Raw genomic sequence first — 19,242 nt, 5'->3', positions numbered from 1 at the left:
AGATGCTGTACTGCTGGGAGTGCATGTTGTTCGGGACCACCAAGGGTGCGTGGAATTGGAAAGGCTACGAGAAACGTAGCTGTTAAACTAAGGCTGCACAAAAACACCAAAACACAGCAGGTCATCTTAAGGCAACGATCACCATGAACACTTTTGGAGACACAAGGATTGAGGTACAGTCGGACGAACAGAGACGGAGAGAAATGGCGATGATGGGGAGATTTTGAAACGTCTGATCCACTGTGAGATTGTGTCTCAGGAAACAGGATTTACTTTTCAGGGGCCATGATGATGGCAGAGAATCGTCAAATCGTGGTAATTACCTGGCGCTACGATCATTTTTAGCAGAATATGATCCAGACTTTCACTGCCAAAAATGTTACTTCAAAAGTGTTTATTGGAACCTCAACTCAAATACAGAATGACTTGATAAGTCCTATTGCCGATGTGATGGGTTGAGATGCTTAAAGAAGAAATAAGAAATGCACCCTTTGTAGCTGTGATGCTGGATGAAATATCAGATGTCAGCAATACTGCACAGCTATCGCTTGTTCTTCGTTTGTAACAGACAGTGGCGTAAAAGAGGGATTCATCAAATTTGAGGATGTGACAGGAAATAAATGGGCAGAGGACATAGCAGCCTTGGCCCTTGGGTTGTTGGAGGAATATGGATGCATGGAAAAACTTGTAGCCCAGTGGTATGACGGCGCTGCCGCTATGGCCTCGGGGTTAAACGGAGTCCAAGCCAAGGTAAAGGAAAATATCCCACACGCCCTCTTCATACACTGTTATGCACATGCCCTCAATTTTGCAAAAATGTGAGAATGCCAAATTTTCTTCTCACACCTTTCTGGCCTGGCTGCATTCTGGTCTCGATCACCAAAACGAACACAGCTGCTTAATGAAATATGTCAGAAGTGACTGCCAAGCGTGGCACCAACCGGGTGGAATTTTTCATCGAGATTAATGTGCACTGTATTTCAAAATAATTATGCTCTGGAAAGATCTATTTCATTACATAGTTGAACACCATAATGAATTTGAAGATGCTGCAATACACAGTGCTGATGGCTACATATCAAACCTGGGCAACTTTGAATTTTGCTTTTTGTTAAGTTCACCAGCTTTAAGATTACATTCCCTGAAACTGCCTTCTCAAGGCCGACAGCAAGCTACGAGCCGGGCAAATGTGACCTCCTCCTCTTTCTCCAAGGTAAAGGACTCTATGACAGCATGCATCAGCTATATGCACTGTTTAGATTTAACAATCCCTGTCACCACTGCATCCGTGGAAAATAAATTTGTCCGCCCTCAAATGGATAAAAACATATGCGAGGAACACAACAGGACAATCCCGACTATGTGCATTAGCTTCGATAGCTATTGAAAAGCAAGGATCTTAATGACTGGGTCATTGAAAAATCCATCCAAAAGGACAGGAGGATGGATTTCGTCTTCAAGTGAACGTCATTGGTGAGGGAAATTTGTATTGCTGGTTTTGATTCAGCGTTGCATCTCGTTGAACTTGTTGCATTTTGTTTCCACGCACTTGTTAAATGATTGTTGCTCATGAAGTGACTGCCTTCTGTGACGTCCGATAAATGCATAACTAGAACATTATTTTCGTAGATGGAGCAGTAGTGCATACACTTTGCTCTGGTGCGTGAAGAATTAGAAGTGAAGAAAAACAAAGTTCACCTCTCATGCACAAATGCTGTGCATTGAGATTATCATTCACCATGGCATTTAATGGATAAAAGGATGTGTTCCAGTATCCATCTGTAGCTATGTCTGCATGTTTTACAACAGAAATATATTTCTGTGAAGACCCCTTACGCACACACAACTACATAGCCCTTTGCTTATGTGCAGATACATGATCTCTCCTTCTCCTCAAGTGCCTTCTTGAGCTGTTGTTACTTTCTTGCATCCGCAAAGATCCCTATCACTGCGGTCGGTCTCTCTCTCTCTCTCTCTCTCTCTCACACACACACACACACACACACACACACACAATCAACTCCGTCTTTAGACATCAAACAGAACTGATAGACAAAACCAATACAGGACTTGTTTACTAGATCAGGAGGAAATGATGTACTATACCCTACCCCCAACAAACTCATTCTGAACAAAAAACACTCACAAACACACAGTCTACCAAAGAGCTATGAACCACGAACATATAATTAAATCACAAAGGATGAAGTCAGCTGTTAACAGGGCAGGACAATGTTCTGTTGGTTTCTGATAAAACTATGACGACAGCACAGACTCACTTTCACCGCAATTATTTTAACTGCTTGACAACATGGTAGGCTTACTCAGTAATAGTTTGAGTCACATGCTTTTTTGTGCATGCCAGTCTCTCTCTGTTTTACCCCAATGGCTAGCAAATGGCCGCCGCTCTGCAGTGCGCCCATACGGCGGTTACCTCTGATAACGACGTCCCAACCCATGCCGTCTGTGCGGAAGCGTAGCGCCCAAACCCCGATTCCCCCGAGGTAAACACTGTTAGCTTCATCAGCACTGTTGCCGTTGTTTGCACTGTTTCTGCTGTTAGCACTGTTAGCTGCTGATGATGAATGCTGATGTAAAGGATAAGAGCAAGAAAAAAACAAAGGTAACTACAGCACACTGTCTTGAGCTAACACCAGCATGCATTTCTGTACACCAATGCGTTCTCTTGAAATGACTCGGGAACTCAATTGTCGTTGAAAAACGGGACTAAGGCCTTACGCACTTTCCCAGACGGTACAGCATGCACCCTGGATTTCGTTTCAGCAATGATCTGTTACTGGCAGAAGGCGCACACTTCTCTTTCACATATCAACATTTAACTATGATCCAACACAACAGAAGTCAATTAATGTCAGGTTGCTGCAAGTTTACACCAAAGCTGATATTTCTACCATATCACAAGCTGCAATGAGGTGACTTCATAAGATAAGCTCATACTAATTTTCCAAGACAAATATAAAGTACACAAGAAGTAATGTATTCAGTGTTGTCTTGTTTAAATACAGAAAATAAGCCCTGCAGTTACCTTTCTCAATCCTCGCCATTTTATTACTGTTGACATTCATCTAAGTCTCCGAGCAATTTACTACCCCAACACTAAATCTCTGTCAAGGGCAATACTGTATGCGAGTTTGCATCTGCAAAGCCACAGTGCTACACTGCTCAGAAAAATTACATAAAAATCTCAACAAAGATTCTAGATCAAGAGTATACCAGAGTATAACTATGCAGCTCTGAGGCTTGAACTTTGGATTTCACGTCAAGTGCGCATGGGCCTTTCACATCCCTTTCCACCAACAAATCAAAGGAAAATCAAACCCCTTATGTAAACATGGGCCAACCAACTGAAAAAAATAGGATGAAGTACTTTAGATAGGGAATGTGATCCAGATGCTTAAAAAAAAGACGATTCATTGGGCACACTATGGCTGATTCCTGGTTGGAATCAAAGCTATTGTTTGCGAACACAGCAATTAAAATACCAGATGTGAGACTTCACCAAAAGCCTCTTCAAATAGGTAACATCTTCAATAAAGTTGTTTTGCTACTGATCAGCCACTGTGGTGTTTAATATGTTGTTCTAAAGTGGCCACATTTAAACTGGATCCATGAACAAAGGCAAGCCCACAGCCTGGTCTTCATCTCCAGAACCAATCCTCGCATGCTTCATGTGTGTCAGGCGCCTCCAGGACAGTCGCCATAGCCACATGCATGCAATTGCACAATTGCTTAGGACAAGAATCTCAACTCAGTTATTTGAGGCTGTGTTTTGTTATCTTTGTTTTCAGAAGGACTACAATAAGCAAACAAGTGAGCATGATTGTGTGCATGCACCATTGTGCGAGCACCTTGTGCTAGCAGATTTGTTGTTTGTGCGTGCGTATGCGACACTGCAAGGATGCAGTGTCACCAATGTTAATTTCGTTTGAAGAGATGGCATTTGATGTTGCTGTAGTGCATGTTACTGGAGTGGGAAAATAAAGGGCAGGGAATGTACTGATGTTGGTGAGAAAAATTGCCTTTGAGGACCTAATTTTAAATGTAACTCACAATTTAGCGGATAGAAGTATGACAGAAGATATAGAGTGAAAAGGACAGACAGACCGTTGTGTTTGGTTAACCTGTGTTTGGACATTTTCCAAACGTCCACATGCACTCCGGTGGCCTTGTAATGAGGTGATCTCATCACACATGATCTTTGGGGAACAGTGTGTTCTCTACGGGAACAGTGATTTTCCTATGAACAAAGTGTCCTTCACAGCAGAAATCATTTTTGATGGTTATGTGAACATGTTCCACTGGTGTAATTTCTCTCAGAGAATAAACCATCTGCAATGTTGTTGGTTGGACCACAGGCTCGGACAGAAGTGGTGCCATACCAAATATCAAATACATTCAATTATGTTGGTTAAACTCCTTTTGTTTGTGTAAGTCCTTGCCAAAGTGTTCATCAGCAAGGCACCGGACCACAACTCGTTCCTTGGCCTTGTCAAATGTGTCATCAGCAGTGGGAAGCTCTACAGCAAACATCACACACTTCCAACAACACATTATTTGGTCTGCTTAATTTTGGAAAGAACCATAAACATGATTATTTTTGACACTATTGAGATGAGGATTATTTAACACGAACAAACATTGACTTTGGAAACAATATGCATTTAGAAAGAAGAGACAGAAGAGAGCACTGCCAGTGTAGAGATGTGAGGCTCGTCTCTCTTTTGGAGGGGTAAAAGTATTAATGAGCATATTGATATTGATGTCACTCTTAACACCAGGGCAAAATGATGCAGGATGTTTGTTTTAACATTTGGTTTTAACAACAAATACCAATAATTCATTGAAATAATGAAGAGGGCTTTAAGAAGATAGAATACTTCAACAACATTCCGTAGCTTTGAACATCCATATTATGGAGAGGGGATTAAATAAGGTTGAGCCCTAATGCACTTATATGTGTCCGAAGATATGTATGTGTGTGTGTGTGTGTGTGTGCATGAATGTAAGCCTCCCCCTAATGTTTTGGGCAATCAGTCCCTTTCTGCGTTGCGACAGCGGATCAATGCGTCCACCAGGCTTACATGGAATCAATGGCTTCTTCTCTTGTCTTCGATAAGCATTACTTTAATGAGAGCGGCAAACTTCTGCACCCTCCTCAAGAGACATCTGATTCAATTTCCCAATCTGTAAAATTACTTCACTGGCAAACAAGCAAAGGAAGTTGTTTTTGCAACTGTATCGCAAAAATTGGGGCTTCGTTGTAATGATTGTGTAAAACATTTATGGATGAGAGAGTAACAGCATCAAATTATCAATAAATCAAATACCATACCCCAAACAATGAAGGAGAATGTCTGTTGGTACTGTAATGATCCATGATGATCAATGTGTTGAGGGGATAGAGGACTCTTTGACTGACTGGTTGTTTGATGAAACATTTGATGTCATGTGTACATAGTTGTATTGCTATTAAGCTGTGACGTGAAACGTACATGAAACTGTTATGTGTAATAGAAAAATTTGAAAAATACACTGCATATATATATATATATATATACATACAGGATCAACTGTGTATGCCCGTACCTTCGTAACAGCAGGGTATCCAGCAGTCACCTCACCAGAGCAGTAAGGCTTCTCCTCATGGGAAACTTCGACAGTGGAGGCCCACTGGTCAAGGAAACCATTGGGAGTGTAGAGGCCACAGTCTCTGACACCCGTCTCCTGCTCAAAGTCCTCACACACCCCATCGCCATCATAGTAGTAACACAGGCTTGGCTCCTCTGCAGGCAAACAGACAACAGAAAAATTGACAATTTCAAATAAACAGTTATCAGTTTTTTTTTTATCTGGATAGTCATTTTCAGTAAATTCACTTTTTAGGTCAGCTAAAATATCAGTCCGATTCTACATATCAGCGCCGCCACCCTGCTCTTTCTTGGAGGATGTTTTCATTTGAACAAAGACATACAGGGGAGTTTTTAAACACTTTACGACTCACTCCCCTTCTTCATCCTATTTTTATAGAACATGTGTACCCGCTGAGCCTCCAGGATACTATTCTCTACTATCTCCATTATTTTGGAAGGTGAAGAGAGGGCCAGATGAGGAAGGGGGAGGAAGGTAAGGGATAAAAGGTGCAGGAAAAAAGGAGGATACATTATTCTAACAGACATTCCACCTGGAGTTAATGTCTGGAACTGGAAGCTTATGGACTGGAGGGAAAGGGAGCAGAGCAGGGAGGTTGCCTGGGCCTCATTGCTCTCAGCCCTCAGCTAAAGCAGTATCAGCCGGTGGGGTTCCAGTTAGGGGGAAAGGCGGCATTCTGTGCCAAGTTGGCCGGGGCCTCCTTCTCGAAATTCCAGCCCTCTCCAGCAAAGCCAAAAACTCAAGTCAGTTCTGTGATCTGGCAATGGTAAAACGAGGGGCTACTGAGGGGGCATACAGAATACGCTGAATATGGACAGGGGTGATTGAGTCTAAGAGAAAAAGAAGAGAGCCCTACATTTGGAGAAAGACAGAGCGATGAGATGAAGGAAGATAGACAGAGAGAGAAAAGAAAGGTCCAGCAGCTGTCAAAGCAAACAGTATTGTTCTTTTGTTTTTTTAAGAAAGCAACCCAAGCTACACATACAACATGTCAACGCAGGGAAAATCTGACCTTCCACAACCATCACTTTTCTGACCGCTAGCATGGGTGAATATGGTTGAAGCATATTGCCTTTCCTTTATGCTTTATCTGCACCTGTGTTTACTGTGGCTTGGAGCGCAATTGAGACATAACCACTGGGATTGTTGAGCCAGGTGGGGTCATGTGAAAAGAACTTTGTTGATTTCCTCAATTTCAGATGTAATTTGGCTCAATCGTGTGAATAGCTTATTGAAGCTAATCCAGACTGTAGCACCCTGGCCCTCTTGTACAGTATACATTTCCATCCAACTCCCTTCTTTCACTAGCCAACACACTGACAAGCAGGCACTCCCTCACACATCCAGACAGCTGGACAGAAGGTCCCATCATTATAGTGTCAGATTTCTGTGCAAAACTACAACTTTTCTCAGACAATATCAGACACACACACACACACACACACACACAACACGCACACACACTTACACACACCCTTGAGCACTGCAGTTGGTGGAAAAACAACATAGCAAATGCAGTCATCTAGCAATCTGACAGGAATTAAGTGGCCACTTCACAGAGGCTGACACGTGTGTGCATGCATGCATGTACTGTACATGCACACACACACACACACGCAATCACAACAGGGGGGCAAAATGATTGTCTGCAGCAGGGGAACTGGCCAGGAAACATCCATCTGTTCATAAAAAAAACAACGTAGGAGATGCCAGTCACTCAACTATATAAAATCAGACGACTCACCCTAATAATGACTTCCAGATTTATTTATTTTTTAACAGGAGGTCAAAGTGATGATGATATCTGATAGCCAGTCAAATCCACAGACAAAATAATACCATGGCACAGAAGAACACAGAACTGTAATGGTACGTAATGAACTGATGGTCAAATCGCAATGTTGCATGTAACATGTACACGTTATTTACTTTTGGGCAATAAAATATGTTAGGACAACCCCTCCCACTCTTGCAACTGTTTGTGACTCCTTGTGTGACTTTAGAAGGCAGTCAAAGTGGCAGAGGTATGTCAATCAAGTCCTCTTAATTGTTCCCCCTGTTTGCTATCGAAGAGGGCAGGATATGTCAGTTCTTTCTCTCTGGCCAAAATCCAATCCGGCCCCGACACCCTCTCCTTAAACATTTCCACTCAGTTCGCGTGGAGGGTCCGCTATATTAAGTGCCGCACCAAACTAATTAGCAGGGAGCGGAATTGGGTTGTAAAACCCGCCAGCGGAGAGTCTACATCGATGCTGACTCAACCAGCTGTCCTCACTGACCATGTCTAACTCTGCTTTGTGTTCATCGTGAAACACGCTCCATACAAATGGTTCAATTCATATAGACGTTACCAACTTAAAGGTTATATTTTGTTTAGGATCACCTATACCCCCGTCTAGTCAGTTGCAGATTTGCTCCATTTGATCATTTCAGTTATTTGAGTATTTATTTATAGTTTCCTTGCTTGAGAGAGGGACGTTGCCTACAACCTTGCACTCAATAAATCACTGATAATCCTGATTTACGTGTTTCGCCACAACTCTCTTTCATTTCCAGTATTTTCTTTAAAAACAATCCAGGGAAAGAAATACGTGACTGAATTTTAAACATGGCAACGACTTTGTCCATAGGACTTACCAATACAGTTGAAGAAGGACTCTTTCTTGCACTGACTGGAGCAGCCATCCCCATTCATCGAGTTCATATCATCACATTCCTCTCCTTTGGCACTGAAATAGCAGGAGAAGGTACTCAGAAAACATCCATACATTTTTTTGAAAATGCTTCATTGCGCATCCGTGTGCATGCATTTATGTTGATAGTGTGAATGTAAGTGCCTGTTACCTCTGGATCCGTCCATCTCCGCAGTAGGGTGCTCCCAGTTCGTGTATCAGAGGTGGGGAGGGCTCACTCTCACTCCGGCCGGAGATGGTTTGGACCTGGTAAGTGTACTCAACATGTGGCGCCACATCCCTGCACAGAGAGAGGCAAGAATCACAGTATGCCCAAATATTTCAGAATAATGTGAAGCCTCGAAGAAATGTGTGATTTACACCACATCTAAAGAAAGGGGATAGAGCAGCTGAGAAAGATAATCGGACCAGGCCTGTGGAGAACGGGTCGAGAGGACTACTGCTCTGTTGTGTGTGTGTGTGTGGTAGCAATCTTTATCTTTATGTATCTCAGGTACCACTAGCACGACACAAATTAGAAAACCCGTCTCAGCGCACACGTCCATACATCTACCTATCCAGTCACTGCATTTACCCGCTTTGGGTCCAGCTTTGTTTTGTTTCCTCATCACAGTGATCCATGGAACCATCGTGATGAGTACACAATGGTCAGGGGAAATATTGGGGGACTACTCACTTTGTCGGTGTAAGTCGCCATGATGGTTTCTTGAGTCACCATGATAAGGAAGTCTGAAAAAAACAAGTCTGAAAGGAAAAAAAACATAAATGAGAAAACCAAAACCATAAACGAAAATAAAATAAAAACCAAGCTGTAAATGAGAAACCATAAGCAAAGCAACAAAACAAAACTGAAGAAAAGAAAACTGTAGATGAGAGACAACAGGAGTGCAAGTGAGGGTGCTGTCATGACATTAGTTGTTTTTTATTATTATTTTAATTTAACTCTTTTCTCTCTGATCTCTTCTTGTACTGCCATCAGGTTTCATCATTTCTGTTGGATGCTGGCTATTTTTCTGGCTATTTTTCAAATTAACAAGCAAAGGCAAGCAAAGAACTTCACATATTATTTCATATATTTTGACTATTATAAACAATAAAAACAGAAAAACTGCTTTTCACACCAGCACTCTCATTTGCAGCTATGTTGTACACAGTTTTCTTTCCATTTTGAGTTGTCATTTATTTCTTTTTGCTCATAGTTTTGGTTTCTCATTTTCTAGCTTGATTTGTCTCTTATGGTCATGGTTTCTCCTTCATGGTTTCCTCTTTTGGCTTTCAGAGTTTTTGACCGTACATTTTGTGTGTGCGGGTGTGAGTGTGTTCACTAGACTGAAGACAAAGGTTGAGACATTATTCTTTGCAGATTGCATGGTGGTGTGGCGGCTAGTACTGTCGCTTCACAGCAAGAGGGCCCGGTATTTCCCTCTCTGTGGAGTTTGCACGTTCTCCCCGTGTCAGCATGGGTTCTCTTTGGGTTCTCCGGCTTCCTCCCACAGTCCAAAGACATGCAGCTTTGGTGAAGTGATTACTCTAAATTGCTCGTCGGTGTGCATGTGAGCGTGAATGGTGGTCTGTCTCTATGTGTCAGCCCTGCGATAGTCTGGTGACCTGTCCAGGGTGTTGCCTGCCTTTGCCCACTGACAGCCGGGATCGGCTCCACCCCCTGAACAGGATAAGGTTAAAGATAATGGATGGATGGATGTCAGAGTTCAAACAATCAGGTTTTGGTAAGCGTGACTATATCGGCTCTATAGAGCGCCATAGAGGCGACATAGATCCGATAGAGAAAATGAGTGAGCGCGATACATGCTGTGTGTTCTTTATGTTATTCGATGCGTAAGGGGTCAGGAATGCATAATTGTTGTGTATAAATATGGCTAGTATTGGTTAAGTACATGGCAAAAATGAGGTATCAGTAAATGAGGGTAAATATGACCGATTAGCCGTAGATCATTTCATGTAGCCCATCAAGTACTACAGACCTACTTTTGGAATGCCCTCTTCAAGGTGGTAAATGCAGTGACCAGAATGCAGGGAGACTGAACTGCTCACATGAGTACGAGGCCATACACACATTCTTATGTCCGTTACACAAAGGGACTCACACACACATACAAATACATGATGGCACACACGCAACATTGATTTTAAGTGCGTCATTGCTGGGCTGCATAGACATACAGTTAAACATAGACACAACACTGGCTTTATCACCGCTGCTCAAGAGACCCTCAAGACACGAGCACGTGTATTTAAGTGTTGTGTCTAAAAGTGATTAGAAACCATTGAACAAAAAAATTGTTGCAAAATACAACAGAAACTCCTCTCTGCCTAAAGTGTCGCAGCCTGTTTCAACCTCAGAATAAGGCTTTTCACATTGGGAAAAAAAAACAATGTTTGAAGATAGCCACTTACAGTTGCATGAGAATATCTGATCCTCACATTAATGCCATGTTTGCTTAGAAACAAGCCAGAAAATGTTGGGCTTGTAAAGCCATCCCTGCATACGTCTGTGCCCCACTTGAGCAACCCCAGCCAAAACGTCTGGACACACACCTTTATGTAATTGCAGTCGAGTGTTCAAAAAACATCGACGAAGACAAAGGTTGAATGAAATAAGCAGGTACTCTGCATACCCGTGTACAAACATTTTCACCCAAATGCACTGCATTGCAAGAAAGGTGGTAAAGTGAGCGTTTGCTTGCGCATACATGCACTCGTGCTCCTTTCCACACAAACACAAAGAAAAGATTTACAACAAGAAAGAGTATTTTCTTCATGACATTTCTGACTACGGTTTTTCGCTTCATCTTCATTTCTCTTGTGTTTGTTCATCACATTCCCGGCAGAAACAAGTCGACCAAGTTCAAGTTAGCTGTACTCAATTATTAACACTAATGGACCTAAAGGTAACAAAACGCAAAATGTGTGCCTAGGATGAGATATTGATGTTGGCTTTATTATTATTATCAACGCAGAATGTTTGACCCGACAGACTCTCTTTGATACTTTAGCATGTCCTGTTCTGCAATGTTGGCTCATGCCGGTGTAACTCCAGGCTTCACTAAAACATGCCCCCCCCCTAATTCAATTAGTTTAACCCCTGGAAAAGTCAAGCTGTGGGAGACTTTATCTTTGAGGAGAGCAAACACACAGAATAGGCGGAAAGAAGAGAAACAGATATATTGCTTTGCAGGAAGGCGGCACATGAACTTTCATTTCTATGGATAACGACAAACTCTGGTTTTCGTAATCCAATGCACAGGAAAGTAATTGCACCGCTTGATCAGGCCACACGGAGAGACACGGTCATGCAAGAACAAAGAGACAAGTGGCTAGATCCGGCTGAGTAGGAGGTAAAACACAGAAAGAATCAAAAGAAGAAAGAGAAAAAGGGAAGAATCAATGGTGACCTCTAAAATAGGACCTAGAATTGCATATTTAGGTTAGGGGCACATTTGAAAAATGGCCGCATTGTTTGCACGTTCACATTTTCATGACAAGCAATGTCTAGCAGTCCTGGGAATACTGACAGTCCGCTTTCAGAAGCAAATGAGGATGTAGCTTGATGTGAGGTGGCTGACTTAGCGCACAACCACTGCCTCCCAGATCACAGGCTGTGGTTCGCGTCCATAGTCAAGGTTGATTTTCTTTCTAGTGTAAATAGGCTAAGAACTAAAAACCAGTCAACATTGTCATGATTCTGGACTCACCTGCCCTGTCTAAAAAGAGGGCACTGGGGCCTTTCTCTATGGTCCCAGATCAAATGTTTGGGTCGGCTATGGAGGACAAACGACCTACTTAAAAAACAACTTTGCCCTGTGTAGGCATTTGTGCTTCACATGGGAAGCAGTTGACTGTTTCACGGTCAATTTGTCAGAGTTCGCACCATGGCACCAAGTGTTCCTAAACAGATTGCAGAGATTATTTCAGATGTATACAGATCCAAGGACCTATCCATGCTCCACTCCACTGGTAGGGTTTTGACATCCTGTGCTGGACTAAGTATTCTGAAAAGCAACATATTACATTACCTGGTTGTCATAATGCTAAAGGGTCAAAAGTGCAACTCCTCATAGCGTGATAACAACTCTTTAAATGTAGCTCTCAACCTGTTCCCAATTAGGTGCATGCTTGATTCCACCTGACCTCACCGCTAATAGCCATGCTGTGTTTGACGCTGCAGTTGGCAGCAGGGAAGAATGAAGTAGAGGAAGGGCTGGGCTGCATATATATATATATATATATATCGGCATATTTGACGTGTGTGTATGTAATGGACAATATCCTGTGACATGACTTCCAGCAACCAACCAAGCAACCAACCAGACTTCATAATACCACACTTTGTATCTGTAACTTATCAGATAAGATATGTAAGTGATCTGAGATGCAGCTCATACTACAAAGGACTTTACTCCAGTCGCAGAGATGTCACATGATAAGATTTCATTATTGGTGCTTCTTTGTACATCCAGACATTCTTCTCGAGACCCCTCTAGGAATAGAGGTTTTATCTTGGCTCATGCTCAAACTCAGACGCAAGGCACTGTAATGTGCCTTTCAAAGTGCTTTGATAGCACCAGGTGATTACACATGGAAGCATGTGCTAATGTATGTGCCTGCTACTGAGCGCAAGAAGAGAGTTGCCGTGTGTTTGTGTTCATCTGTGTGTGTTCCTGTCTCTACTAGTGTGTGCACGAGGCTGTGTGAGCATGCTTGTTGGTCTTGGCTGAGAGATCGTAGATGGGAAAAGCAGATACATTTAGGGAAGTTGAGAAAATATCTTTGATTGAGCATGAAGAACAACAAACAGGGCTATGCTCTTTCTGGCAGCTAACATGCATTTGTGGTTTTACTGCTATTCATTTTATACCTATGGTATGGCTAACAAGCCAATGCTACAAGTTTAGACCTAAAATAAGTGATTTAAAAAAGAAACATACAAGACGGGTGAAGTTTGCTGTTAATATTGCAATTATTGCAATATTGCGGATAGGTCTGCTAATTGCCTAAATCTTCAGCTAATTGTTATCTTAACATGAAAAAGACACAGAAATCAACAGTGCAGCCCTCTGCCCAAGACATTCAACTTTCTTCTTGAACATCCCCACCAACACAACCGCAAACCCGCACTTCTGACATCCAATTTCTTAGCGTATTCCCAATTCATTCTTATATGGTTTGTCTGTTTCCTGTCCTAGGCTGGAGAACTTCTGGTAAGTGCACCAGACAACCCATGACTACCCACGAGGACTACACTGTCCACTCATGTCTGCAACTCATGAATATGGTTCATATTAGGAGGATTTCGCAAGGCTCATTTATAATGTCCAACATGTTATGGAGAAGGGAAGGGGTGGTCGGTTATGAAAAGAAGAAACTGTTAAGCAGTAAAATCAATGAGTGATGAGAGGGATTGAAAATTTACAAGGAATCAAAAAAATAAGGGTTGCCAAAACATTTATAGTTTATTTAAAATATTGATTAATTTCTAATTAATTAATTTTCTTTTAATGACACAAAGTTAGTCTGGTAACATCAAATCAAAAATAATTACTGCTTAGACAGGAAATATCTATCGCGGTTGGGAAAGGGCACACATTTTCAGATAGTCGCTCCTGGAGTGCCTTCATGGTGTTTTACTGACGGAAATACTGAATACTGATAAAAGGAGGTTGAAACAGCCAGTGTCAGAGTATACTGGCGCCTTTCTGACACAGGCGGATGATACTCACAATGATGACTGCCAGAGCGCAGCGCTATTTATCACCAGAATAGCCAGAAAGTGTATCGCTAAAGAAACAAATAGGCAAATCTAGAATCCTCACTTTAAGAGGTGACATGTGGTGGTCTAATTTCTCAATTAGCAGCAGAGTAGTTAAGGGATAGATGGAGGGTATAATGTGGAAGAATTGTGCAGAACCAGGGTAGAGTCAGATTACAGAGGGGTGTGGTGTGGTAATGATGCTGGGGGGGGGGGGGTAACCTCTCTCTCTTTTGGCTGGGAGGTCTCTTCACATCAGCTCTGTGATATGCTTTGACTGAATGACAGCCCTGAAACCCACATCAGGATGAGGATTAGCAGATAGGCTGGGGGTGCCTCTGAGGGATGAGGTCAAACTATCTCAATCCTCCTACCCTCTCTCTTCATACTTTCTCGACCCCCTAAGGTTCTCTTCCATCACCTATTGCCCCCCTTGAGCCTAGCGATGATTTACCCCCAACTTGTCCAGCCTGATGCCCAAGCATCTCATCTTCACTTGACCCTTCTTACTCTCCCCACCATAATTTACTCTGTCACGCTGACCTCCCAGCCCTCAGCCATTCCAAACTAACCGCCACCCATGGTTGGAGCCAAGATCGTCATGTTGTCCTCTTGCTCAGTTTGCCCCTGCTCAAATGAAGGCCAGTGGCAGGTTAATCAGTCACCTAAACCAGGACCTCCATCACTCTATCCAACCCCGTGGAAACATGTTGCAAGAAGAAGCAGCTCACTGTGTGGTCAACAAAAGCATTTCAGCAGCTGCACCGAGGCAGTCAAACAGAGCACTTCACATTGGATTTGCGGCATGTTAAAACATCGAAGGTGAACTTTGCTCTTTACTCCACCAAGTCAAAGGTTATGTTTGTTTTCAGAGAGTGAGGATGATGGAGCATTATCTTCAACTCAGATCCCAGAATATACAATATAATATCTCTTTGTTTTTTCTTGAGTGACTCTTGGTGCTCCTGCTGGTATCTTTCTTGTAGAAAGTTTTCTTTGGGATGAAGAATGCCACATCAGTACTACGGACTGGAACCTGTTTGCATTTCACTTACTTGGTTTGGGGAGTGCCATGACATGCAAACAGACCTTTGTGCATAGTGATACACTCACAAACTGCTTCCCCTTTATCAACATTATAAGTTAGATATAAAGGCTAATGTCTGTTTGATCAACAACCAGAAATAACTCAAAACATTGAAAGAAAACTGCAAACTGTTCCTATAGCACGTTTCCTTCAATTGTGTGTTTTTATCTCGTAAATTGTTCTTTTTATGTTTTGTTCCAAACTGGTTTTAGGTAAATGCTTTATCTAAAAGGTGCAAGACACAAGATACTTCTCAACGGCGACGGCGAGTGGCGGCTCATAGCTAACGGTGCTAAAAGGGTGCCATCCCGGCCATATCAACAAAGCAAGTAAAAGCTCAGATTACAACACACGTAGAGGGAGAGCGACTTCATTCTCTGCTCAGGTAGACATTACTAGATGCATGATAGGAGATACTCTGGTTAATCACATCATGTATGCAGATGATCAGGTGATTTAGTCCTTCTAGCGCTGGTCTTCAGCAGCTCCTCACTATATGTACTGTGTACGGTGTGGAACATGACATCAAATACAACGCCAGTAAGAGTGCTGTCCTGATCTGTAGAACTAAAGAGGACAAATGTCTAAACTTCCCTGACTTCAAATTGTCTGACAATAATCTTGGTGTCTGTAGTGAAGTCAAATATCTTGGTCATTTTTTAACAGAACACATGTCTGATGATAACGACATTTCCAGGCAATGTGGTATGATGTATGCACAAGCAAACAGTCTCTCACGCAAGTCTGGTCTGTGTACAGATGGAGTGAAGATGTCTCTGTTCAGAGCATATTGTACTCCACTCTACACTGCACACTTGTGGTCAAACTACAGAAAAAAAGAGTTTGCAGAGACTTCAAGTAGCGTACAATGACGCCATGAGAATACTTTTAAAGAGACAAAGATGGAGTAGTGCTGGTGAAATGTTTGTGGCTGCACGAGTCAACACTTTCCAATCAGTTTTAAGAATTTCATGCACAAATTCATCTGTCGACTGAATGACTCTGAAAATGGGATCATAGTTGTTTTAACCAACATAAGGTTCAGCACCACACGCTACCAGTCCCAGCTGTGGTGCAGCTGTCTCTTTGTAAGGCATTGCTAGGCCGATGTACTTTTATTGTTTGTGTCTGTATTTTTATGCATCCGTCTCTATGGACCCCGAGTCTGAAATAAAGTCTATCTATCTATCATATATTTGTGTTGTTGTTACACTTAGTGTTAATTTCATTGAGTTAAAGACTTTAATGGTTAGAACACACATACTTGCTATTAAACTTATCACACCATTTAACAGAGATAAGATTCCATGTGCCCACAGAAAATAGTCAGCCAGGGCCACTGACCAAAACCACTGGAATGCAACCACAGCTAGTGAAATGCACCACAGCAGTGAAACTACCTCCAGCACATCAGTGATCACGGAAGTTTGCCAAAACCCCCAAATAAATGAATCCCTACTGCAGACAGCCTTCGGACACAGCATTGCCACCAGGAAGTCGTGTGCGGACACTTTATGGAACTTAAGTCTCATCACTCCATCTCGCATAACATGCATACTCACCCTTTTGGCTCTTATCAAGCACTTTCCTTCTCATGTGAACCACGCTGACGGAACGATAGTGAGATGGCACAACACGCAGCAGTGCCATGTATAGCACAATCTTTATCGACTCAGCACATTCCACAAAAGCAAAGCATTTAACTCTCACCACAGTGTGCAGATAATACCTTTAACAAGCCATCTGCTTGACCTTGCTTCATGGAACATGGGAAAAAACAAATGTGGGCAATGGTTGACCTGTGACTTAGGAAACAAATGTTTAGCAGTAGATTAGAAACTGCAGAAGCAGTGGTGGCTTGATCGAGCTCCTGGGGGTATTGAAAAGGATATCTAGTATTACAAGAACATATTTTCGTGGATAGTTTCCACAGATAAAGAAACACCTTCTTGCTAGTGTGTCCAAAGCGATTACATCACTATGAAGCAGGGAGCTAAACTGTGTTCAGCAATTCTCAACTTCTAAAATAAAAGACTGGGTAAAACCAATTGTTAAAAAAAAAAATCCACCTTTGCTCGGAGGAAAGATTGGTCTTTCTACAAAAAAATTTTTTTACTTGATGTTGTTTTTTTTCTCAACTCAGGAAGACATGAATATATACATGAAAGTATTCACCTACCAGGTCACTCACCTGTCTGTATATCGGCGGGTAGGTTCATTCAACATCAGACCATGTTGTGCATGGGTGAAGGGTGGTTGGCGCAACAGCCGGTAGCGTAGTGGTTGGCAATGCCTACAATGCATGCAGTCTGGCTTGGATGCCAAGAGGGTGGCATCAATCTCTAGGTGTTGTTCCATGGTGAAAAACTGTACCCCATAGACCCTTTCCTCTATGTCTAGCTTCAGAGTCAGTGGGGTGTCACAGAAGACATTACTGGGGCCCAATGAAATGTTGTTCCCACTGACAGTCAGGATCAAGATGTTATGGATAGCCGGCAGTGCTGTTTCCTCGGGGCTGAAGAAGGTGACCCACACGGTCAGGGAGTCTGGTACCAGCGGGTAGGGGAACTCTAGCTGAAGCATGCAGCCCTGGAGAGGGCACTCCGACAGGCCGACGACACCTTGCTCAATTCCTGCATTTGGACTCCAAGTGCGCACACTTGGCTCACAGACCTGCTCCACATCTGGAGGGCCTGTGGGTACAAGACAGACACAACACATTTACATTGAATATAAATCAGATGCAATCAGCAAAAGTCACCTATTCATTTCACTATATTCACATCATGAACTAGAGACCATCTTGCAAGGGGATCACCCTTGCCGCGACGCCAAATTGGGCCACATAAAGTCAGTCCACAGACAGAAATACAGACACCAGGCAAAGTAATTAAAACCGCTTCTGTGGTAGTTCCCACCACAGTAGGCGTCTCCAGGACCACATTTTACAATGATGACACACGTAAACTCACAAGGTGAAAGAAATACAAGCCACACGCTGCCACAGCTGGTAATAATTGTTAAATAAGACATGTAGTGATGGATACAAATGGTATTTGGTACAGGTCCTTGAATTCCTCAAAGGATACAGAAAGATCAATCTTAGACAGGTAAAAGTCATTGCTGTCCAAATTGATGAATTTTCATTTTGATGAATGCTGACAGATCAAGAATGTGTATCGGGATATTTTTAGCGTATCTACACGTCTTGCAACATCAAGGTAGAGGTGAAACTGAGAGTTCATTGCGAGTCTATCTGCAGAGGAAAGGCAGAACGGAGGTGTGTACCTTCTGAGAGGGGGCCTGTGCAGGGTTCTCACTTCAGCACAGTCATTACAACCTCTAACAGTCACACTCCAGCCATATTTGGAGTCCACACACAGCTAACTCGCATTATCCCAAGTGACGTACACTAACATTCATCAAGCACTTTTAGAAGCCAGCAAGCAGCAGACACTATGTTCTCCCTCGATTTCCTTTTGTGCATTTCCAAGCTGGCAACCAACGAAGCCATTTGCTAACCTCATTTCTGGGCACCGTGCAAAATTCCAGTGTTTAATCAAGTGAGGACTGAATATGGTTTCCAAGCCACATTATCTCAGCACATTTATTATTTTACTGTAAGTGTGTGTGTGGCCAGAGTGGAGGTGAATTAAAGAGAAAGAGAGACAGGGAGAAAGAGAGGGAGGGAGAAAAGGGGGGGGGGGAGAATGAACTAAGATACTCCAAGAGCTTGGCTTTGCTCGGCTTATGTAGTCCTGGCTTTCTGTGTACATTTTCATTGAGTTTGCAAGGAAAGGAGCTGTAGCCACTGAAAATATTTTGTAATGTCAGCTGTTATGATGGGCCTGCCTCCTGCTCTGGCACTGTTGCTATTGTGGTTGGAGATTTAAGAGGAGACAGAATAGGAGTGTCATCCACTGTGTAACCTCAGGCAATGTAAACTGTATTTCAAATATGCAAAGATGTAACTATAATTGGCAGAACAATCTGTGCAAGCAAAGGGTTTGAAATTCAATATTAAA

The 19,242-nt window shown here is 42.6% G+C and overlaps 1 protein-coding gene across 1 annotated transcript in view; it reads right to left on the bottom strand.

The window, feature by feature from the left end:
* The window catches only part of pappaa (pregnancy-associated plasma protein A, pappalysin 1a), a gene marked incomplete at its 5' end in the record, with an annotated part of 78,850 nt that overhangs the window by 38,396 nt on the left and 21,212 nt on the right, over positions 1-19,242 (bottom strand). Inside the window, 4 exons of the mRNA XM_079290165.1 lie at positions 5,608-5,804; positions 8,308-8,399; positions 8,515-8,643; positions 17,409-17,910. Of these exons, the coding sequence (XP_079146291.1) occupies positions 5,608-5,804; positions 8,308-8,399; positions 8,515-8,643; positions 17,409-17,910 (920 nt within the window). The remainder of the gene's footprint in view (positions 1-5,607; positions 5,805-8,307; positions 8,400-8,514; positions 8,644-17,408; positions 17,911-19,242) is intronic.

The sequence above is a fragment of the Melanostigma gelatinosum genome (genome assembly GCF_949748355.1).
Source record: "Melanostigma gelatinosum genome assembly, chromosome: 18".
Lineage (NCBI taxonomy): Eukaryota > Metazoa > Chordata > Actinopteri > Perciformes > Zoarcidae > Melanostigma > Melanostigma gelatinosum.
The sequence above is the reverse complement of the archived record's forward strand: the minus strand, read 5'-3'. Positions and strand labels throughout refer to the sequence as shown.